We start from the raw sequence: 20,832 nt of genomic DNA, 5'->3' as shown, positions 1-20,832 counted from the left end.
GACACAACAGCATCAAATGTGGGTCTTTTTAGAAAAGAGTGTGTTTTAATTGAAATTTTTCTGGAAAAAATGCCTTGCGTTTACCTGGCAGGTATAACATGTGTAAAACAATCTCAGAAACATTTTTAAGGAAAGATGGGATGTGCAAACAGAGGTGTTAACAGAATATCAGAACATTTGGTCTGAAATCCATGTTAATTAAATACCCAACTGGAATTGATGAAAAGGCCAAGGGACATTTCTACAGAGGACTACAGAGAATTTTTAGAATTAATGATGTCTTCAGGAGCTATTGATTATGCAAGCTAGATGAAAAAGCTATTTATTGCTTGAAAATATTTATTTGAATTATCACCACAAGAAGAGAATTCAGTTTTTAATATTTGTATTTTCCTCATTAGAGTATATGTCAAAGCATGGTTAAACTTTTCAGTTGCCAAACCAGGCAATTTGGATTTAAGTTTCCTTTAAAACTTTGGAAATCGTGACCTCTGTTGTTATGTAGTGAAACTGAAAAACCTGTCACCCTAGAATTCTTTGTTAATTTGAGTTCTGCATATAAAATGAAAAAGGTCAATATACAGAACTGTATGGCAGAACCATCAGGTGAAGATATTAAAAGGTTTCAGGTAGCAATCAACACTCTTAGATAACTGGATTAAACAGTTTTTGAGTAACAAAATATGACTATTTTTACAGACATAATCTGAGTGGTTAGTTATAAGTCAGAGTCATATCCTTTATAGTGGTATGGAAACAAAGATTCTACACACTGTTAATACCTGAAAGTTCTAAATGATCCAACCAAGAAATACAACCAGCTCATGCAGGACTGCCATAAATTATTTACAAGAAATGTGAAACATGCAAGACTGCCATAAATTACTTACAATAAATGTGAAACAGAAACTGTGTGTGCTTCACAATGTAACCAGGTACCACTGTAAGTTTCTGGGGCATAAAACTGAAACTTCACACAATACAGATTTCTAAAACGAAATGCAATTTTCCAATCACATTTGACACACACGCATGGTATGTAAAATTACTGTACATTGTATTATCAAAATTAATACACCAATAGCAATATTAAACTGAATGTAACAATGTTGTTACAACTTCCTTGCAGATTAAAACTATGTGCATATCTGGATTCAAATTCAGAACCCTGCCTTTGGCAGGCAATCCAGACTGACATATGACCTTCTTCTGAGCTTCACTTCTGCCAACACAACTTACCTTCTCTGCAGTACAATTTCTTCCAGGAGTGCTGGCCCAAAAAACTATGTACAAGAGTTTCTGTGAAATTTGGAATGTAGGAGAGACGTAATGGCCGAAGTGATGCTGTGTGGGCAGGTTGTGAGTCAAGCCTGCATGATGTCCAGCACATAGCTTTAATGTCAGGAAATTTCAAAACAGCCCATATGCTGCTGCAGAGTGAGAATCTCATTCTGGCATAAAGTTGTTGGCTCACTACTTGGAGGTGGAGAAGGTGGGATAAGGGAAAGAAAAAAAGTTGGTAGGGGAATTTTAAGCAATCCCCCCCCCCCCCCAAAAAAAGTGCAGGAGCCAGAAAGCAGTGCTTTCCCTATCCTTAAAATGTGGGGGCCTAGGGCACTCCTTCTTTTACTACTGCACCCAAATTATACACAACTCATTTTGAAAAAGTAGAAACACCTTAGTGTTTCTCATGGATATATGTCTCCAGCTGTGCACATGAGAACAATTAACATCATAATTTTACAAGCAGTATTTTATAATTTTTACAAACAAAGACCCTGGCTTGTCATAGAAGATAACATCAGTATAGCTCCTCTTGTTTAGCTCAAGTGTGAGATACAAAATGCCTTTATTCATGGAGGAATCTTTATAGAAGTTAAACTCAAAGATTGTTAACAAGTCAGTGCTAGAAAACTCTGCCTGTATTTTGCAACAGACTTACATTTTGGAAGTTTTTAAGGAACATGAGAGTGTGGGGAAACCTATCAAACTAAAAAAGACATGGAAGGAGATTATGTATCGAAAATTAACAATTACTTGGTTCTCTCAAATTATACAAATGTTTATTTCTACTGTAAACACACATTGTTAATGAACTTATAACAATAATGGCCCACAACAGATTATAGAAACTCAACACAGGATTCTCATATTTGCCGCATGGCATCCTCTCCACTTCTCCCTGAACAGCTCTTGCATATTCAACCTTACTTGACTATCAATTTTACACCCTGCTCAACATAACAAAGAAAACAATGCCAGTTGTCTGCTTCAGCTTAACAAAAATTGAAATGTTTTGCAATATTTAAAATAAGTGTAATTTTAGAAAAGAATCCTTTTTAGGTCTTGAAACATTTCCTAGTTTCCTTTCTTTCCCTTTCATACTGTAGTCCTAAATATTGTATCTCTTTACACTTTTCCACTGTGGTCACCATTTCCCACTCAACATATATGTTTTTGGCACACAACACACTGAACAATATAGGTGTTTTTTGGCACACAACTGACTGAGAACATTATTATAGTAAGCTGATACACACAGTCCATTAGTTTGATGTGATCATGTCAGTGACTCCACTCTTACACAGACTAAAGCTCGATACCTGTAGGATGTCATTATTGGTTACTTTTCTCTTCTACTCATCATAAGTAGAACACAGTAAATGATCATTCACACTAGCGACAATGCTGAGACCAGTGGAACAAACAGGCAGTTATGTGGTCAATGATGGCAGAGTTAACCAAGTGAACGGCTAACTAAACGCAAAGTTCAGAGTACAGTCAAAGTAATCGTAGGTGTGCATGAACAGTCCAGGGAGTGATCTGAACTGAAAAAATATAAACACAAGCAAGCTCAATCACTCTCCTATCTATGGCATGTATCATACATGTCACAGAATAGCAAGTACTGCTGGACAAGTGCAGGACCATTGTATTTAACAGACTCTGTTACATCAGTAGACAGGTCCACATGACATGCCAGCAGCAGCAGCAGTAGTGCCTTTCACAGGAGCAAGCTGGTGCCGTAGCGTGAATGCTTAGCATCTCTGACTTTTCCTCCATATCAATTCTTGGGCTGGTTGATACTAAAGTTAGAATTTCCAATATCCTATAGAAACAAATGACATACAATTCTATTTAAAAGCATTAGTTGCTGTAAAAATACTGTCTGAATTATATTCAGTGTTCAAGCTGGTTTTCGCGACAGTACATGGACAACAGATGGGAAAGCAAAGCCTTTCAGCAACCGAGTTTGTGCTTCAACATGTGAATCTACACTCTGCAGAACCGTCATCATTCTTTAAACTGTAATGCCTATTTTTCCTTATGATCATTTGAGATAATTCATCACACACACATATATACAATTAAAATTTTGACAAACAATATCTAATTCTTAGTCATGAGATTGAAAATAATGTTAATAACAATGGAAAATGATAAGTATAAGAAAAATATAAATTGAAACACACACAAAATTCTTTTGCTTTAATACCCAATTTCTGTTGTAGTTCTTACTCAATGAATTCTCAGTTTAACGTAATACTGGAAACAGACCACAAAAAAGAACAACTTTGACTTATAACCAGTAAAGAAGCAACGTCAAGTTGCAGACAGGCACAATAAAAAGAGACTTATGTAAAGCTTTCAGGTACAGCCTTCATCAATAAAGAGAGACACCATTCACACACAAGCAGGCACACCTCACACACACAAGCAGGCACACCTCACACACACACGACTGCCAACTCCAGCATCTCGGGCTGGATATGTATGCCTGCTTGTGTGTGTAAACAGTGTGTGTCTCTCTCTACTGATGAAGACTGTGGCTGAAAGCTTTACGTAAGTGTCTTTTAACTGTGCCTGTCTGGTACTTCTTTACATTAAGTAACAAACTGTCTTTTCCTACATTGTTGATATTCCTACTTGGAGTTTCCATTGTTTGATCATAACCAACAAATACAGACTAGTAATAATCCAGGAAATTACATGAGAACACAATTCTGTACCTAGAATTATTTATGTTACTCTTAACTTGTAAAACTACAATATCTTAAAAACTCATGTTTTCATTTCATCTTAAACAACACAAAAATTCACCTTTGAGTTTGAGGATAGAGTTAGTTTACATGGTCTTTCTTTTGAAAGAACTTCTCCTGATGGTGCTGGTGTCGTAGTTTTGTTAGAGCTCTGGCATTTAGGTGATAATTCATCTGCTTCAACTGAGGGTTCCATTTCCTTAGTACTGTTGGACAACTTTGGTTTCTTTGAAGTCTTCTTTGTCTGCGAAGTACTTTTCATAGTAGCTGAGCTATTTGTCCCAGACTGCATTCTGTCTTTATTAACATTTTTCCTGCCTTTGTGAACAGTGGAATTCATTTCAGAAGATTTTTTGCCTAATTTTATGAGGGATGACCCACTTGTCTTTGAAGGCAGTTTATTTTTATTAACATTTTTATTGCCTTTGAGGACAGTGACAGTCATTTCAGAAGATTCTTTATCTAACTTGATGGGAGATGCCTTTTCAGTAGATGTTGCATAGCATGTTTCATCCAAGTCTGAAACAAATACAGTTATATCACAAGTCTCACAAGCTTCTTTAACAATCAATTTCAAAATATAACTGAGAAACTCAGCACAGCCAGCTGAAAAGATTTTGGTATATGCAACAGTTAGTCTCACAAGCATAAAACCTATTTGATATCATTCCAACTATATCCAGAGAAATCATGAAAATAATTAATTTTTTGAAAGCAAAAGTCATCCTAAGTTTTAAATCATTTCAATTAAAATATTAAGAGCATAGTTTTCTTGTATAGCTGCAGCACACAGCTAAAGAATAATTTTCACAATGTAACTTTCCAGGCAGATGACAGTATACCATTGTTAGACTCCTACTCCAGGAAGGTAGTAAGAAAGACATAACTGTTAATCCAATCACAATTAACACCTTAAAGTTTTGGGAAATATGATGTATTTCAGAATGGTTGAACATATCTGCAAATATAAGATTCTGAGTCAGTCACAATTTATATTTCACGAAGATCTCTTTGCTGAACATTTCATCTACCATTCAATAAAATTTTTCTGGGTTTCTGATCGCATAGTCAACAAAGACACATCAAAAAAAGTTTTGCATCACCTCGGTTCCGAGAGTTCTGGAACCTGTACAGAAAACTGGAACAGAGACAAACATTGCATGTTGTACCACCATACAGCGAGACCTTCAGAGATGATGCTCCAGATTGCTGTACATACTGATACCTCTAATACTCAGTAGCACATCCTCCTGCACTGATGCATGCCTGTATTCGTCGTGGCATACTATCCACAAGTTCATCAAGGCACTGTTGGTCCAGATTGTCCCACTCCTCAATTGCGATTCAGCGTGGATCCCTCAGATTGGTTGCTGGGTCATGTCGTCCATAAACAGTCCTTTTCAATCCGAGCCATAATCCATAGGTAGCGGTCATCCACTGCAGTAGTAGCCCTTGGGCGGCCTGAGCCAGGCATGTCATCAACACTTCCTGTCTCTCTGTATCTCCTCCATGTCCAAACAATATCACTTTGGTTCACTCCGAGATGCCTGGACACTTCTCTTGTTGAGAGCCCTTTCTGGCATAATGGAACAATGCAGATGTGATCAAACTGTGTTATTGACCATCTAGGCATCGTTGAACTACAGATAACACAAGCCATGTACCTCCTTCCTGGTGGAATGACTGGAACTGATTGGCTGTCGAACCCACTCCATCTAATAGGCACTGCTCCTGCCTGGTTGTTTACATTTTTGGGCGGGTTTAGTGACATCTCTGAACAGTCAAAGGGACTGTGTCTGTGATACAATATCCACAGTCAACAGTTATCCTCAGGAGTTCTGGGAACTGGGGTGATGCAGAACTTTTTATGATGTGTTTATATAAAACTACTGACATTTTGGTGCCTGTTGCAAGCGACCATCTTCAGGGTGTTTTAGTTTACTGCTGAATGAGAAAACTTTGTTTCTTATATACCTGCAGACATGGCTGTTATCTAATTCTGACATGCTGTTTAGGATGAAGGGGAGGGATGTTAGAAGTCTTTATTGGTGTTTTTATTATTTATTTCCATTGGTGGAAACCTGACCTTTTGATTAGTGTTTGCATTACTGCTTGTGATTGGTGGAAATCGGTGAATAGAAAACCAGGCGGCAGCTGGAACGTGGTGTTGTTTACCTACCGGCCGAGGCACGCCAGTACTCTATGTATCTACAGCCGCTGCAGTATCCCGCGCGTCTGTATGTGTTGCTTCACGTGAGCTATTGTCCCCTAGTGCTGTTATTGATGGCAGCCAAGACATTGGAAATCAGTAGCCATCTTCTCCATTCATGTTGGCCGGTCACTTATCTATTTCTATTGCGTCTCTAATCTTCCTCCTGAAAGTAAGATGCTGTTTCACCAGTATGCATGCTTCACCAAAATCAATCTGTTTACTGCACTCATCCTGATGTCCTGCCACCACTGACTTGGTATGCGGTCTTAGTCGGATATATCTCTCATGTTCAGATATCCGTGTGCTGATGGGTCACCCTGTCTCGCCTACATACATTAATCCACATTCACACCTGATCTCGTAAACTCCAGCAGCATATAGTTTGTCAACTGTATCTTTCATTGTGTGAAAAACATCTTTTATTCTGTTGTTGCTTCAGAAAATTGGCATGATTCCTGCTTGGCAGAGAATTCTGCCGTCCCGTTCAGTGACAGCTTGAACACATGGTAATAGAGCAATATTTTGTGCCTCCTTTTGCTCTCCTCTACTGCCTTCATTCTTTGCCATGACAGTTTCATCTATTACTTCATTCCATAACCATTGGCACAAAAAATTGATTTGAGGTTTTATAGTTCACCCTTTAGATGTTCCTTAACGCTGATCCTGTGAGCCCTCTTGGTTAAAGTGTGCACGGTGGATTTCTTCTGCATAGGGTGATGATGGGAGGAGGTATGCAGGTACCTGTCAGTACTGGTTGGCTTCCTATACACTCTATGGCTCAATTTACCATCAGGCTTTCTGTGACCTTCCATCTCGAGGAAAGGCAGCACCCCATTCTTTTCTATCTCCATAGTGAATGCAGTGCTGCTGGTTGAGATTTTGGTGGAAATTTCGTAGCTTGTCCTCTCCATGTGGCCAGATGATGAAAGTATCATCAACATAATGGAACCAACATCCTGGGCATAATGCTGTGGACTGGAGCGCTGTTTCTTCAAATGCTTCCATAAAGATGTCTGCTGCAATAGGCGAGAGAAGGGAGTCCATAGCTACACCATCTGTCTGTGGCATATAAGAAACAAAGTTTTCTCATTCAGCAGTAAACAAAAACACCCTGAAGGAGATTGCTTGCAACAGGGACCGAAACATTGGTAGTTTTATATATATTAACAATGCGGTCACAAACCCAGAAAAAGTTTATTGTATGTGACAATGGCCACAGAAACCTGTTTATGTTTCATCTACCACTTTACTGACTTTGTTAAAATGTCTATAAGACAAGAATTCATCTGCCAGGATCTGTCTGTCTGATGCACCTGACTGAGTAAATCACAACATACTTTTGGAGAAACTTAAGTTTATGGCTTTTGAGGTACAATGAGTAACTGATTCATTTCATATTTAAAATGGGAAATGAAGAGCCATGTTAGCTCATGCAACTTTCATGATGACTCTTCTTCTAAGTGGGAACAAATTACTTCTGGCATTCAAGAGGGTAAAATTCTAGGACCACTTTTTTCCTTGCTACACATAAAATACCTTTTATCTTACACTGATAGAGCACATATAGTGCTATTTGTTGGTGATGTAAGCATCATAATCAAGTGAAACAGCAATGCAACAACACAAGGAGAAATAAACAAAATATCCAGAAGTGTGTGTGCGTGTCATCGTCATAGACGTCGTTGCCCCCTCACCGCCCGCAACTGATTTTTTATTGGTCCAGTTTTAGTTGTGTTAGTGTCATGACTTGCCATTACATGTCAGTATTAGTATGGTGATGTAGGGTTGAAACACAAGCATCAGAGTGCATTCGGTTTGCAGACAGTCATCATGGGTCTGCACAAGGTGAGCAGGGCTTTATTCATAAAGCTATTTCACCAAAACAACAGCAAAATGCGGCTGCTCTTTGTGAGTACTGATGCGTTAAGGAATAGAGAGAGGTCCTCTTCCAGCACTTGGCTTGAAGAACATGATTCAAAAGGTTGAATTAACTGGGAATTTGAGAACTGCTCTTGGGAGAGGCCAACTTCTAATAGTGCCACAAATTGTTGCTGTAGCAACTGATGAAAATGCTGGACACAGTGTGTAGTCGTAACACACATTGGAGGTTAAAAATGAAAACAGCTTAAATATCCCAGCTGAGATGATTCGAGCAGCAATAGAGCAATCTCTAGCACAGCTCCATGGTGTTGTGGATGCAGATTGTTGTCATATTGAACAATGTAACTTAGAATGTAAACATGGTACACAATTAATAACTGTTAACCTCTCACATGTAAATTAAAATGTGTATCTTTCCATGATTTATACATTATTTCTCTTCTGGATACCCATTCAATTGTTTCCACAAAGTTTCATTGTTCTACGATCACTCGTTTTTCAGGGTTCCCTCTCAAGGAGCGAAAGTTTAGTTATAACAACCCTGTACTGTCCAGTTTTCTTGTAACAAAATACACAAATCTGATTGCAAAGGAGGTGTAGCAAATTGAAAATATGAAAGGTACTGAAAGCATGAGCCACATCGATGCAATGAGTTATGGAAACAGAGGAAGCTATGATTTACAAACAGAAGAAACTGTTACTATTGTGGTCTTCAGTCCAAAGAATGGTTTGATACAGCTCTCGATGATACTCTATCCTGTGAGAGAATCTTTATCTCCAAAGAACTACTGCAACCTACATCTTTCTGAACCTGCTTATTGTATTCATATCTTTATCTCCCTCTATGATTTATACCCCCAAATTTTCCTCTCATACTAAATTGATGATCCCTTGATGTCTCAGAATGTGTCCTAGCAATGGTCCCTTCTTTTGATCAAGTTGTGCCCAAATGTCTTGTCTCCACAATTCTACTCAGTACTTCCTCATTAGTGATATAATCGACCAATCTAATCTTCAACATTCTTCTGTAGCAACATATTTCGAAAGTTTCTATCCTCTTTTTGTCCAAACTGGTTACTATCCATGTTTCACTTCCATACATGGCTACACTCCATTCAAATACTTTCACAAAAGACTTCCTTACACTTAAATCTATATTCGCAGTTAACAAATTTATCTTCTTCAGAAATGCTTTTCTTGCCATTGCCAGTCTACATTTTATATTCTCTCTACTTTGACTGTCATCATTTATTTTGCTGCCCAAGAAGCAAAACTCGTCTATTACTTTAAGTGTCTCGTTTGCTAATCTAATTTCCTCACCATCACCTGCTTTAATTTGACTACATTCCATTATCTTAGTCTTTCTTTTGCTAATGTTCCTTTTGAGACACTGTCCATTCGGTTCAAATGCTCTTCCAAGTCCCTTGCTGTCTCTGACAGAATTACAATGTCATCAGCAAACCTCAATGTTTTTATTTCTTCTTCTTGAACTTTAATTCCCACTCAAAATTTTTCTTTGGTTTCCTTTACTGTTTGCTCAATGTACAGACTGAATACTATCGGGGGCAGGCTACATCCCTGTCTCACTTCCTTCTCAACCACTGCTTCCCTTTCATATCCCTCAACTCTTACAAATGCCGTCTAGTTTCTGCACAAGTTGAAAATAGCCTTTCGCTCCCAGTATTGTAGTCAACATTTTCAAAAGCTTTCTCTAAGCCTACAAATGTAGGTTTGTCTTTTTTTAACCTATCTTCTAAGATAAGTAAAAGGGTCAGCATTGTCTTGTGTGCTCCTACAATTCTCCAGTATCCAAACTGATCTTCCCCAAGGTCAGCTTCTACCAGTTTTTCCATTCTTCTGTAAAGAATTTATGTTAGTATTTTGCAACCATGACTCACTAAACTGAGAGTTCGTAATTTTCACACCTGTCAGCAACTGCTTTCTTTGTAACTAGAATTGCTACATTCTTCTTGAAGTATGAGAATATTTTGGCTGTCTCATACATCTTGCACACCAGGTGGAAGAGTTTTTGTCATGACTGGCTCTCCTATGCTATCAGTAGTTCTGGTGGAATATCACCTACCCCCAGGGCGATGTTTCGGCGTAGAGCTCTCAGAGCTCTGTCAAATTCTTCTCGCAGTATTGTATCTCCCATCTCGTCTTTAGCTACGAGATCTTCTCTTTCTGTAACATTACCTTATAGTTCATCTCCCTTGTATACAGCTTCTATATACTCCTTCCACCTTTCAGCTTTCCCTTCTTCGCTTAGGACTAGCTTTCCATATGAGCTCTTGATATTCGTACAGCTGCTTCTCTTTTCCCCAAAGGCCTCTGTAATTTTCCTGTAGGTGATATCTATCTTTCCCCTAGTGAAACATGCTTCTAAATCTTTGCATTTGTTCTCAAGCCATTCCTGCTTAGCCATTTTGAACTTCCGGTGAATCTCATCTTTAAACGTTAGTATTTCCATTTACCTACTTCATTTACTTCATTATTAAATTCTCTCCTTTCGTTAGTCAAATTCAATACCTTTGTGTTATCTGAGAATTTATACTAGGCATTGTATTTTTACCAATTTGATCCTCTGCTGTCTTCACTATTTCATCTCTTAATGCTACCCATTAATCTTCTACTATTATTCCTTTCCCCTGTTCTAATCAATTGTTGTTCCTCTGAAACTCTCAACAACCTTCATTTCTTTCAACTTATACAGGTCACATCCCTTTAATTTCCTACCTTTTTTGCAATTTCTTCAATTTTAATCTACAGTTCAGAACCAACAATTTCTGGTCACAGTCCACATCTGCTCTGGGAAATATCTTACAATTTAAAATCCAGTTCCTAATCCTCTTTGTTTCCATTATATAATCAGTCTAAAACTTTCCTGTGTCTTCAGGTCTCTTCCATGTATAAAACCTTCCTTTTTTATATGATTCTTAAAGCAAGTGTTAGTGATGATTAAATTATGCTCTGTCTAAAATTCTACCAGATGCCTTCCTCTTTCATTCCTTTTCCCCAGTCCATATTCACCTATTTTTCATTCTCTTCCTTTTCTTACAACCGAATTCCAGTCCCCCATCACAATTAAATTTTCGTCTCCTTTAACTTTATGAATAATTTCTTTCACCTCATCATACTTTTGCTGAATCGCTCCATCATCTGCGGAGTTAGTAGGCTTATAAACTTGTACTAATGCAGGAGGCATGGGTTTTGCATCTGTCTTGGCTTCGATAATGCATTCATTAATTATGCTGTTCATAGAAGCTCACCCACATTCCTATTTTCTTATTCATTATCCCGCATTACACCTACTTGATTTTGTATTTATAATCCTGTATTCACCTGACCAGAAGTCTTGTTCCTCTTGCCACCGAACTTCATAATTCCCACTATATCTAATTTCAACCTATCCATTTCCCTTCTTAAACTTTCTAACTTACCTGCCCAATTAAGGGATCTGACATCCCACACTGCAATCTGCAGAATGTCAGTTTTGCTTCTACTGGTGACAATGTCCTCCTGAGACATCCCCACCCGGAGATCTGAATGGCGGACAATTTTACCTCTGGAATATTTTACCGAAGAGGATGCCATCATCATCAATCAACCATACAGCAAAGCTGAATGCCCTCGGGAAAAATTGGGGTTGTAGTCTCCCCTTGCTTTCAGCTGTTCGCAGTACCAGCACAAGAAGGCCTTTTCGGTTGATGTTACAAGGCCAGGTCAGGCAGTCACCCAGACTGTTTCCCCTGCAAATACTGAAAAGGCTGCTGCCCCTCTTCAGAAATCACCTTGTCTGGGCTCTCAACAATTATCCCTCCATTGTGGTGCCACCTATGGTACAGCCGGCGCACAAGCCACCCCACAAACAGTAATGTCCATGGTTCAAGAGGGGGGGAGAGGGGAAAGGGGGGTTTGGAGGGGTAGAAGAAACTACAGTCACATAAACAGACGAAACATTAACTAAATCAAATGAGCATGACAGTTTGAATGAATTTAGAAATAAATTTTATATAATGAAATGTCAAAATATCCTACAAAAATTTTGATTCTACTTAAAGGTAACTGATATGTCAAAGCACCAGATAACCGATAATTACATAGACAATTTTGTTCAGCAACATTACTACAGCACACATGAAAGCAAAGGTAAATTACAGTTATAATGTTTCCTAAGAACATGCAGTGCTAATGTAGGGTTTAATGATAATGCCATCCTCTTGGATAAAATTTCTCCATTTGCATTTCCAGTGGTGACTACTCAGAAGGATGTTTCCATAAGATAAAACAAATCTTGAATTCTACACACCAGAGCCTTGAATTTTAGATCCTTTAATCATATAGACAGTTTAGAAAACTTCAAAAGATTAATGAATGGGTTGAAATTAGATACAGTATGAATTAATGAAGTAGTATGGCAGGTGGATTAGGATTTCTGGCCAAGTGAGTACAGTGTAACCAATTCAAACCCAAACAAGGGTAATGCAGAAAAAACTAGATAATGAATAAGATGTGGTTGGACTGCCTCGTATCCCAACCTCTGTCTTTTCCTACACTTTTTGCCCTCTCCCTTCTTTTCAGTATTTCTCCCCCAAGGTATATGATTCTATTCCATAAAAAAACTGTGCTCCATATACACATTCTGGGAAATTCCTTTCTAAATTTAAGACCTATGATTGGTAATAGCATACTTCTGTAATTCTTCCTCACTTTCACTGAGAGTAACAATGTCGTCCAGCAAATCTTTTCATTGTTATGCTTTCACCACGAATTGTAATCCCACTTTCACATCCTTCTTTTAATTCCTTCATTGCTTCTTTGAACAGGAGTGGCAGACTGCATACCTTGTCTTAAGTAAAATTGCTAAAGTGGTCTCAGGTTTCCATACAGACCCTTGTTGACTACTTTGGTGTGGCAGTTGAAATAATCAAAATGAAAGATAAGTTTTAATTTCATGTTCAAGAAATCATTCACACAGGAGAATCGTGCAAACATACTGTCATTTGATTAATTGACAGACTCCCATACGGACGACATAGTAATACGCATCCCTCGTGTAGAGAAACGACTAAAAGATTTGGAAGCAAATAATTCACCAGGTCCAGATGGAATCCCAATTAGGTTTTACAGAGAGTACTCTACAATTAGATTTTACAGAGAGTACTCTATGGCCCTGGCCCCTTAACTAGCCTGCATTTATTGTGAATCTCTCACCTAGCACAAAGTCCCAAGTGATTGGAAAAAAGTGCAGATGACTCCAGTATACAAGAAGGATAAAAGAACAGAACTGAAAAATTTACTGACCAATATCCCTAATATTGGTTTGCTGCAGAATCCCTCAACATATTCTCAGTTCTAATATATTAAACTTTCTTCAGTCTAAGAACCTTATGTCCACGAATCATCATGGGTTTCAAAAGCTTCGCTGGTGTGAAACAGTTCCATTGCAGGCTGTTAACAAAGGTACAGGCATTAGTTCGCAGATATGTGAGTGGCTTGAAGACTTCTTAAGTAATAGAACCCAGTACATTGTCCTCAATGGCGAGTGTCCATTAGAGATAAGGGTATCGCCAGGAGTGCCACAGGATGTGTGATAGGACTGCTGTTGTTCTCTACATACATAAAATGATTTGGTGGACAGGGTGGGCAGTAACCTGTGGCTGTTTGCTGATGATGCTGTGGTGTATGGTAAGGTGTCAAAATTGAGTGACTGCAGGAAGATACAATATGACTTAGGCAAAATTTCTAGTTGGTGTGATGCTCTAAATGTGGAAAAATATAAGTTAATGCAGATGGTTAGGAAGAACAAACTTGTAATGTTCAGATACAGTACTACTAATGTCCTGCTTGACACAGTCAAGTCATTTAAATACCTGCGCATACTGTTTCAAAGCAACATAAAATTGAACGAGCATGTGAGAAACATGGTAAGGAAGGCAAATAGTTCTCACCTATTTAGTACTGGAGGAAAGCAGGGGGTAAAAACTGTAGACGAGGATGAAGAGATGAATACAGTAATCAGTTTCAGAAGGATGTAGGTTGCAGTAGTTACTCAGAGGTGAAGCTTGCACACAGTAGAGTGCATCAAACCAGTCTTCGGACTGAAGACCACAACAGAACATAAGCGTTACAGAGATACTTCAGGAACTCAAATGGGAATCCTTGGAAGAAACGTAACATTCTTTTTGAGAAACACTACTGAGAAAATTCAGAGGACTGGCATTTGAAGCTGACTGCCACATGATTCGACTGCCACCAACATAAATTGCGCTCAAGGACTACAAATATAAGATATGAGAAATTAGGGCTCATACGAAGGCACATAATTGTTTTTCCTTCACACTATTTGTGAATGGAACAGGAAGGGAAATGACTGGTAGGGGTACAGGGTACCCTCTGCCATGCACCGTACAGTGGTTTGCAGAGTATCTGTGTACATGTAGATGTAGATGTAGATGTATGCTTTTTTAATCTGAGTATTTCTCTCTTATTACTCTTTCCTCCTTGTTTCTTGAATGTGTTGTTTATTATCAGCTTTTCATGTAGCTTATATTTATTTTCAAACATTTAGTAGCATTTTATTTGTTGAATTAAATTTTATAAGTCAATAAATCCTATGAAAGCATTTTGATTTTCCTTAAGTCTTGCCTCTTATCAAACTCAGTGTGAGATCTGCCTCTCTGATGTCATTATCTTTCCTAAAGCCAAACCAATAGTCATCTAACATATCCTCAATTATCTTTCCCTTCTTCTATATATTATTTGAATCAGTATCTTGGCTGCATGGGCTGTTAAGTTAATTGTGCAAGTAATTCTTAAATTTATCCACTTTTGTTATCCTTGAGATTGTGTTTATGATATTCTTCCAATAGTCCTTATGTCTCCAGTCTCACAGATTCTACACATTAATTTGAATAATCAACAAATAGCATAGTGAATGGATTATGATAGTCAAAATAGACACAAAGCCATAGTCCACCACAGTAGTGATGCCTACTTGTTCTGCAGATAATGAAGGAATAAAATAAAGCTCTACAGAAGACAAAGGAATAGAATAAATGTATGACAAGATAAAAGAAATTATTCAGAACCCTGATGGAAACAAGAATTTGATTGTGGTGGGAGACTTGGGTTCAATAATAGGAAAAGGAAGAACATTGGGAAGGTGAAGGAACAAAAGGGGAAGCCAACCTGTCAGACTGTTACACAGAAGACAGTTTCATCAATGTAAACAATTTGTTTAACTATCACCAAGGAAGGATGTGTATCTGAAACTGACCTGGTGGCACCAGAAGGTTACAGACCCATTACATAATTGTGTGGCAAATTCAGAAACCAGATTCTAAACTGCAAAATATTTTGAGAATGGACACTGACCATAACTCGTTAATTATGAAATGTGGAGTAAAAATTAAGGAATTTCCAAGGTTAAAAATCTAGCACATAAGTCGAAACAACAAGAGGCTGTTGAGCAGTTACACAGTTTGGTCTAAAACAGAACTCTTGGTTGGTGATTTGAGAGGTGCATCTATATTACATTTTCTCACCAGAAATTTGTTCAAAGTGGCCTGTTTGAATGGACAGAAGAAGTGGTACAGGCTTGTTTATACTGTGTTTCTTTCCCCAGTAGCCATCTGTCTGAGATAGAATGTCTGTATTCACTACTTTTTGCACTACTTCCTTAAGTTTTGATGAGTTGAGTTTCAAGGTACATAGTTACACGAAGTTTTTGTAATTTTATAGACTAAGGACTCTTAAGTTTTTTTCCATGCTAAGATCAAGTCCACAATTGGTGTGAAGTCCTCCATTAAATTTGTGTACTTCTATCAAGTAACTATTAGGAAAACCGCTGCTGATTTCTGCATAATAATTATTTGTAGCTCATATTGACTCAATAACACACCAAGACTGAATTAAATCCTGCCTGTGTAGAAGGTCAAAAACAGTTATTGTGGTATGTTTCAGTTGGTGTAGAGATGTTCTTAAGGCATTAACACTATTCAAACCTTCATTACGTAAGACATTATTTGAACCCCCACAGATCACAATCTCAGCAAATGGACTCTCACTAAATTATACAGTTCCATACAGTAAAGGGCATAACACCACTGATAAATATAGACTTTGAATAGAAGTCTGTTACTAAGGCAGCAGAATATTCAAAATTTATGGATGTGTGCATTGATGAGAAATTGGATTGGAAGAAACATACTGATGACCTGTTGAAATATCTGAGTTCAGTAACTTAATGCTATTAAGGTTAGTGCAAATTCTGGTAATAAACGTATCAGTAAATTAGCCTACTATGTCTATTTTCATTCACTGCTTTCATGTGGCAGAGTTTCATAAAATCTAATGTCTTTATATGGTTATTAGTGTTTCTAATTGCTCAAGCTATAACTTGAAGGTAACTGTCACTCAGCCAAATTATCCCCCCCCCCTCCCCCCTGCTCACATCTGTCACATTTGTTACATTTTCTGTCCTAAAAAATTCATGCACAGCTCTTACAAGAAAAAATAGATACAAAGTATACTCACCAAGCAGTGGCAGGAGAACACATATAAAGGTATAGAAATTACACATATAAAGGTATAGAAATTTGCAAGCTTTTGGAGCCAGTGGTTCATTCTTCTGGCTGAAAGGTTGAAGGGGAAGGAAGAGGGGCGAAGGAAAAGTACAGGTGAAGTTTAAGAAATGGGGAGAGTTAGGAGAAGTCACCTAGAACCTTGGGTCAGTGGAGACTTACTGGACAGGATGAGAGGGAAAGATTTATTGTTGGAGACTGAAACCGACAAGATTTGAAATCCTGGGAGCTTAAAGGTGGAAAATAGAGCAATATGCAAGATTCTTGACAAAACATTCTGTCCGAGTTAATAAGAGCAGAAAGCTAATGGCATTGTATGTAACACGGGTGGTGGTTGGAGGGAGAGGGGGGGAGTGTGGAGAAAAATAGTCAGCTCAGGAAATAGAAGATACAGAAAACTAAAAGGAAGTGAAGAAAGTAATACTAAGACCAAAGAGGTTAACATAAATTATGACCAAATGGCTGGCAAGAACCAAGAGTCAGCCCCATCTGTGGAACTCTGAGAAACTAGGGGGGGTGGGGGGAGGGGGGGAGGGAGGAGGGGAGGATCCAGATGGCACATGTGGTGAAAAAAGTGCCAAGGTCCGACTGTCATGTCGTAGAGCACGCTCTGCAACAGGAGCCCTGTAACTGGCAAAACACACACTATCAAAGGGAGAGCCACTTGTGAAACAACACGTCATATTCCAACTGTTATGTAAACACTGTTCAGTTTTTAGATTGGCATGTCTATCACCAAGTTATTAGCTAGGATGAGTGGGGATAGGCAGAGCGTGCATACTGGCAACAGAAAATATCCTGTTGAAATACTTGCTCTACAACATGGCAGGTTTCACCTCAGTGCCTGTTTCACTACATATGCCATCTGAATTCTTCTCCCTAGACATCATTTTCTTGGAACAACATGTCCTTGATTCTCATCACCACTTGGCCTTAATTTATGTTAATTTTTCTGGTCTCACTATTACTTTCTTCAGTCCCGTTCAGTTTTCTATATCTTTTATTTTCTCACCTATCTACACTCCTGGAAATTGAAATAAGAACACTGTGAATTCATTGTCCCAGGAAGGGGAAACTTTATTGACACATTCCTGGGGGCAGATACATCACATGATCACACTGACAGAACCACAGGCACATAGACACAGGCAACAGAGCATGCACAATGTCGGCACTAGTACAGTGTATATCCACCTTTCGCAGCAATGCAGGCTGCTATTCTCCCATGGAGACGATCGTAGAGATGCTGGATGTAGTCCTGTGGAACGGCTTGCCATGCCATTTCCACCTGGCGCCTCAGTTGGACCAGCGTTCGTGCTGGACGTGCAGACCGCGTGAGACGACGCTTCATCCAGTCCCAAACATGCTCAATGGGGGACAGATCCGGAGATCTTGCTGGCCAGGGTAGTTGACGTACACCTTCTAGAGCACGTTGGGTGGCACGGGATACATGCGGACGTGCATTGTCCTGTTGGAACAGCAAGTTCCCTTGCCGGTCTAGGAATGGTAGAACGATGGGTTCGATGACGGTTTGGATGTACCGTGCACTATTCAGTGTCCCCTCGACGATCACCAGTGGTGTACGGCCAGTGTAGGAGATCGCTCCCCACACCATGATGCCGGGTGTTGGCCCTGTGTGCCTCGGTCGTATGCAGTCCTGATTGTGGCGCTCACCTGCACGGCGCCAAACACGCATACGACCATCATTGGCACCAAGGCAGAAGCGACTCTCATCGCTGAAGACGACACGTCTCCATTCGTCCCTCCATTCACGCCTGTCGCGACACCACTGGAGGCGGGCTGCACGATGTTGGGGCGTGAGCGGAAGACGGCCTAACGGTGTGCGGGACCGTAGCCCAGCTTCATGGAGACGGTTGCGAATGACCCTCGCCGATACCCCAGGAGCAACAGTGTCCCTAATTTGCTGGGAAGTGGCGGTGCGGTCCCCTACGGCACTGCGTAGGATCCTACGGTCTTGGCGTGCATCCGTGCGTCGCTGCGGTCTGGTCCCAGGTCGACAGGCACGTGCACCTTCCACCGACCACTGGCAACAACATCGATGTACTGTGGAGACCTCACGCCCCACGTGTTGAGCAATTTGGCGGTACGTCCACCCGGCCTACCGCATGCCCACTATACGCCCTCGCTCAAAGTCCGTCAACTGCACATACGGTTCACGTCCACGCTGTCGCGGCATGCTACCAGTGTTAAAGACTGCGATGGAGCTCCGTATGCCACGGCAAACTGGCTGACACTGACGGCGGCGGTGCACAAATGCTGCGCAGCTAGCGCCATTCGACGGCCAACACCGTGGTTCCTGGTGTGTCCGCTGTGCCGTGCGTGTGATCATTGCTTGTACAGCCCTCTCGCAGTGTCCGGAGCAAGTATGGTGGGTCTGACACACCGGTGTCAATGTGTTCTTTTTTCCATTTCCAGGAGTGTATTTAACCAGGCCCCCACCTCTGCCATGTACTATGGTCTTAGCTTTCCACACTTATTAACTTGTGCATGATGTTTTGTCAGTAATTTACGCCTTGTGTATTACCCTATCTTCCATCTTTAAGTTTTCAGGATTTCAAATCTTGTCTGGTGCAGTCCCCAACAATCAGTCTTCCCTTCTTATCCCTTCCTGTTAGTGTCCCCTGACCCAGGGTTCTAGGTAACTTCACTAACTCTCCCCTGTTCTTAAACCTCACCAGTCCGTTTCCTTCATTCCTCTTCCTTCCCCTTCAACCCTTCAGCCAGAAGGAGCCACTGGCCCCAAAAGCCTGCAAATTTCTAAATCTTCATGTGTGTGTTCTCATGTCACTGGTTGTCAAGTAGATCTTTTTCATCTATTACATTACATTTTCAAACACTGATTACTTTTATTGAAACCATTGGAGAAATGAGGAACAAATGTGTGAACATCAATATTTCAGATAGTAAGTCCACATCAAACAAGAAATTGAAGGCTAAAAAGTGGAAGTAAAATACTGATGGACCATAAAAAAACAAAGGACCTTTAAGATAATGAATGGAAGCAAAGAGGAAGTTGATAAAAATGAGTTAGAGGATTTGATACTGCTAGAAGAATTTGAGTAATCATGAAAAGACACAAGCCAAAACAAGGCCCCTTGAGTAGACTTTTCCTCAAAACTATTAAGATCCTTAAAAGAATAAACAATGACAAAACTGTGAGATTTAAAACTTTCCTGGCACACATATTGTCCCACAAAATTTTGAAAGAACTGGCAGATGTTTGTAACTTCCTGCCACAATATTTCAGGGCAGAGTCCTCTGGCCATCTTCAGGTGATACACACTGAGCTCTGGTATTTAAGGCATAATACATGTCCATATCGAAGGACATGTATTATCTTCTTTTAGAATTGGCAGCAAGACTGTCTGTGTTGTTTTGGGACTGGGTGGATGGTGTGACATGGGCCTAAGCAAACTGGAGCCATGACAAGGCTACGATGAGACAAATGGCCAAGTTCAACTGACTTTTGACACAGATGCTGGAGGAAGTTCCTACTAGATGATCCATTATTAACTTGACGGGGAAACCTACATATGACGTGACTACGTCTGAGCAAGAGGTCTCAATTTTACTCCTACACCTGTTCCACCACTACTGGACTCTGTCAGTTCCATCGAAGAAGCAGTGCGCCATCTTGCTACAGTTGAAGCTGAGGAAGTGCACCAAGAGATTTGTCATGTGTTGACAAGAGCTGCACCGCCGAAGAGCAACATCTCGCCTAGCTGAGGGCAGCCCTCCAGAGCTTGCGAGCAGACCCGGATACAGTGGTACTTAAATCGGACAAAGGTAATGCTACTGTTTTAACACTGCAGGAGGACTACATTAATAAGATCAATGTTTTATTAAGTGGCTCAATATATCGTAAAATCGATAAGGATCTTACTACACAAGTGGTGCAGAAAACAAGGAGGTAATTAACAAATTGAAACCAAATAGTTAAGTTCCACCTAGGCTGTATGGTTTGCCGAAGATCCACAAGGATAACATACCATTACATCCAATTGTAGTAATATTGGAGCAGCCATCTACAACTTAGCAAAGTACTTGGCGTCTTTGCTCAAACCAATGGTAGGAAAGTGTCCACATCATCACG

The 20,832-nt window shown here is 39.7% G+C and overlaps 1 protein-coding gene across 1 annotated transcript in view; it reads right to left on the bottom strand.

Annotated features, from left to right (window-relative positions):
* Positions 1–4,036: 4,036 nt before the first annotated feature.
* Positions 4,037–20,832, bottom strand: part of LOC126253089 (uncharacterized) — a 68,594-nt gene continuing 51,798 nt past the window's right edge. Inside the window, exon 6 of the mRNA XM_049954190.1 lies at positions 4,037–4,559. Within this exon, the coding sequence (XP_049810147.1) occupies positions 4,081–4,559 (479 nt within the window). The 3' untranslated portion in view covers positions 4,037–4,080. The remainder of the gene's footprint in view (positions 4,560–20,832) is intronic.

This window comes from Schistocerca nitens, chromosome 4, assembly GCF_023898315.1.
Source record: "Schistocerca nitens isolate TAMUIC-IGC-003100 chromosome 4, iqSchNite1.1, whole genome shotgun sequence".
In the NCBI taxonomy this organism is placed as follows: domain Eukaryota; kingdom Metazoa; phylum Arthropoda; class Insecta; order Orthoptera; family Acrididae; genus Schistocerca; species Schistocerca nitens.
Note: the sequence above shows the minus strand (reverse complement) of the source record. Positions and strands in the feature narration are given on the sequence as shown.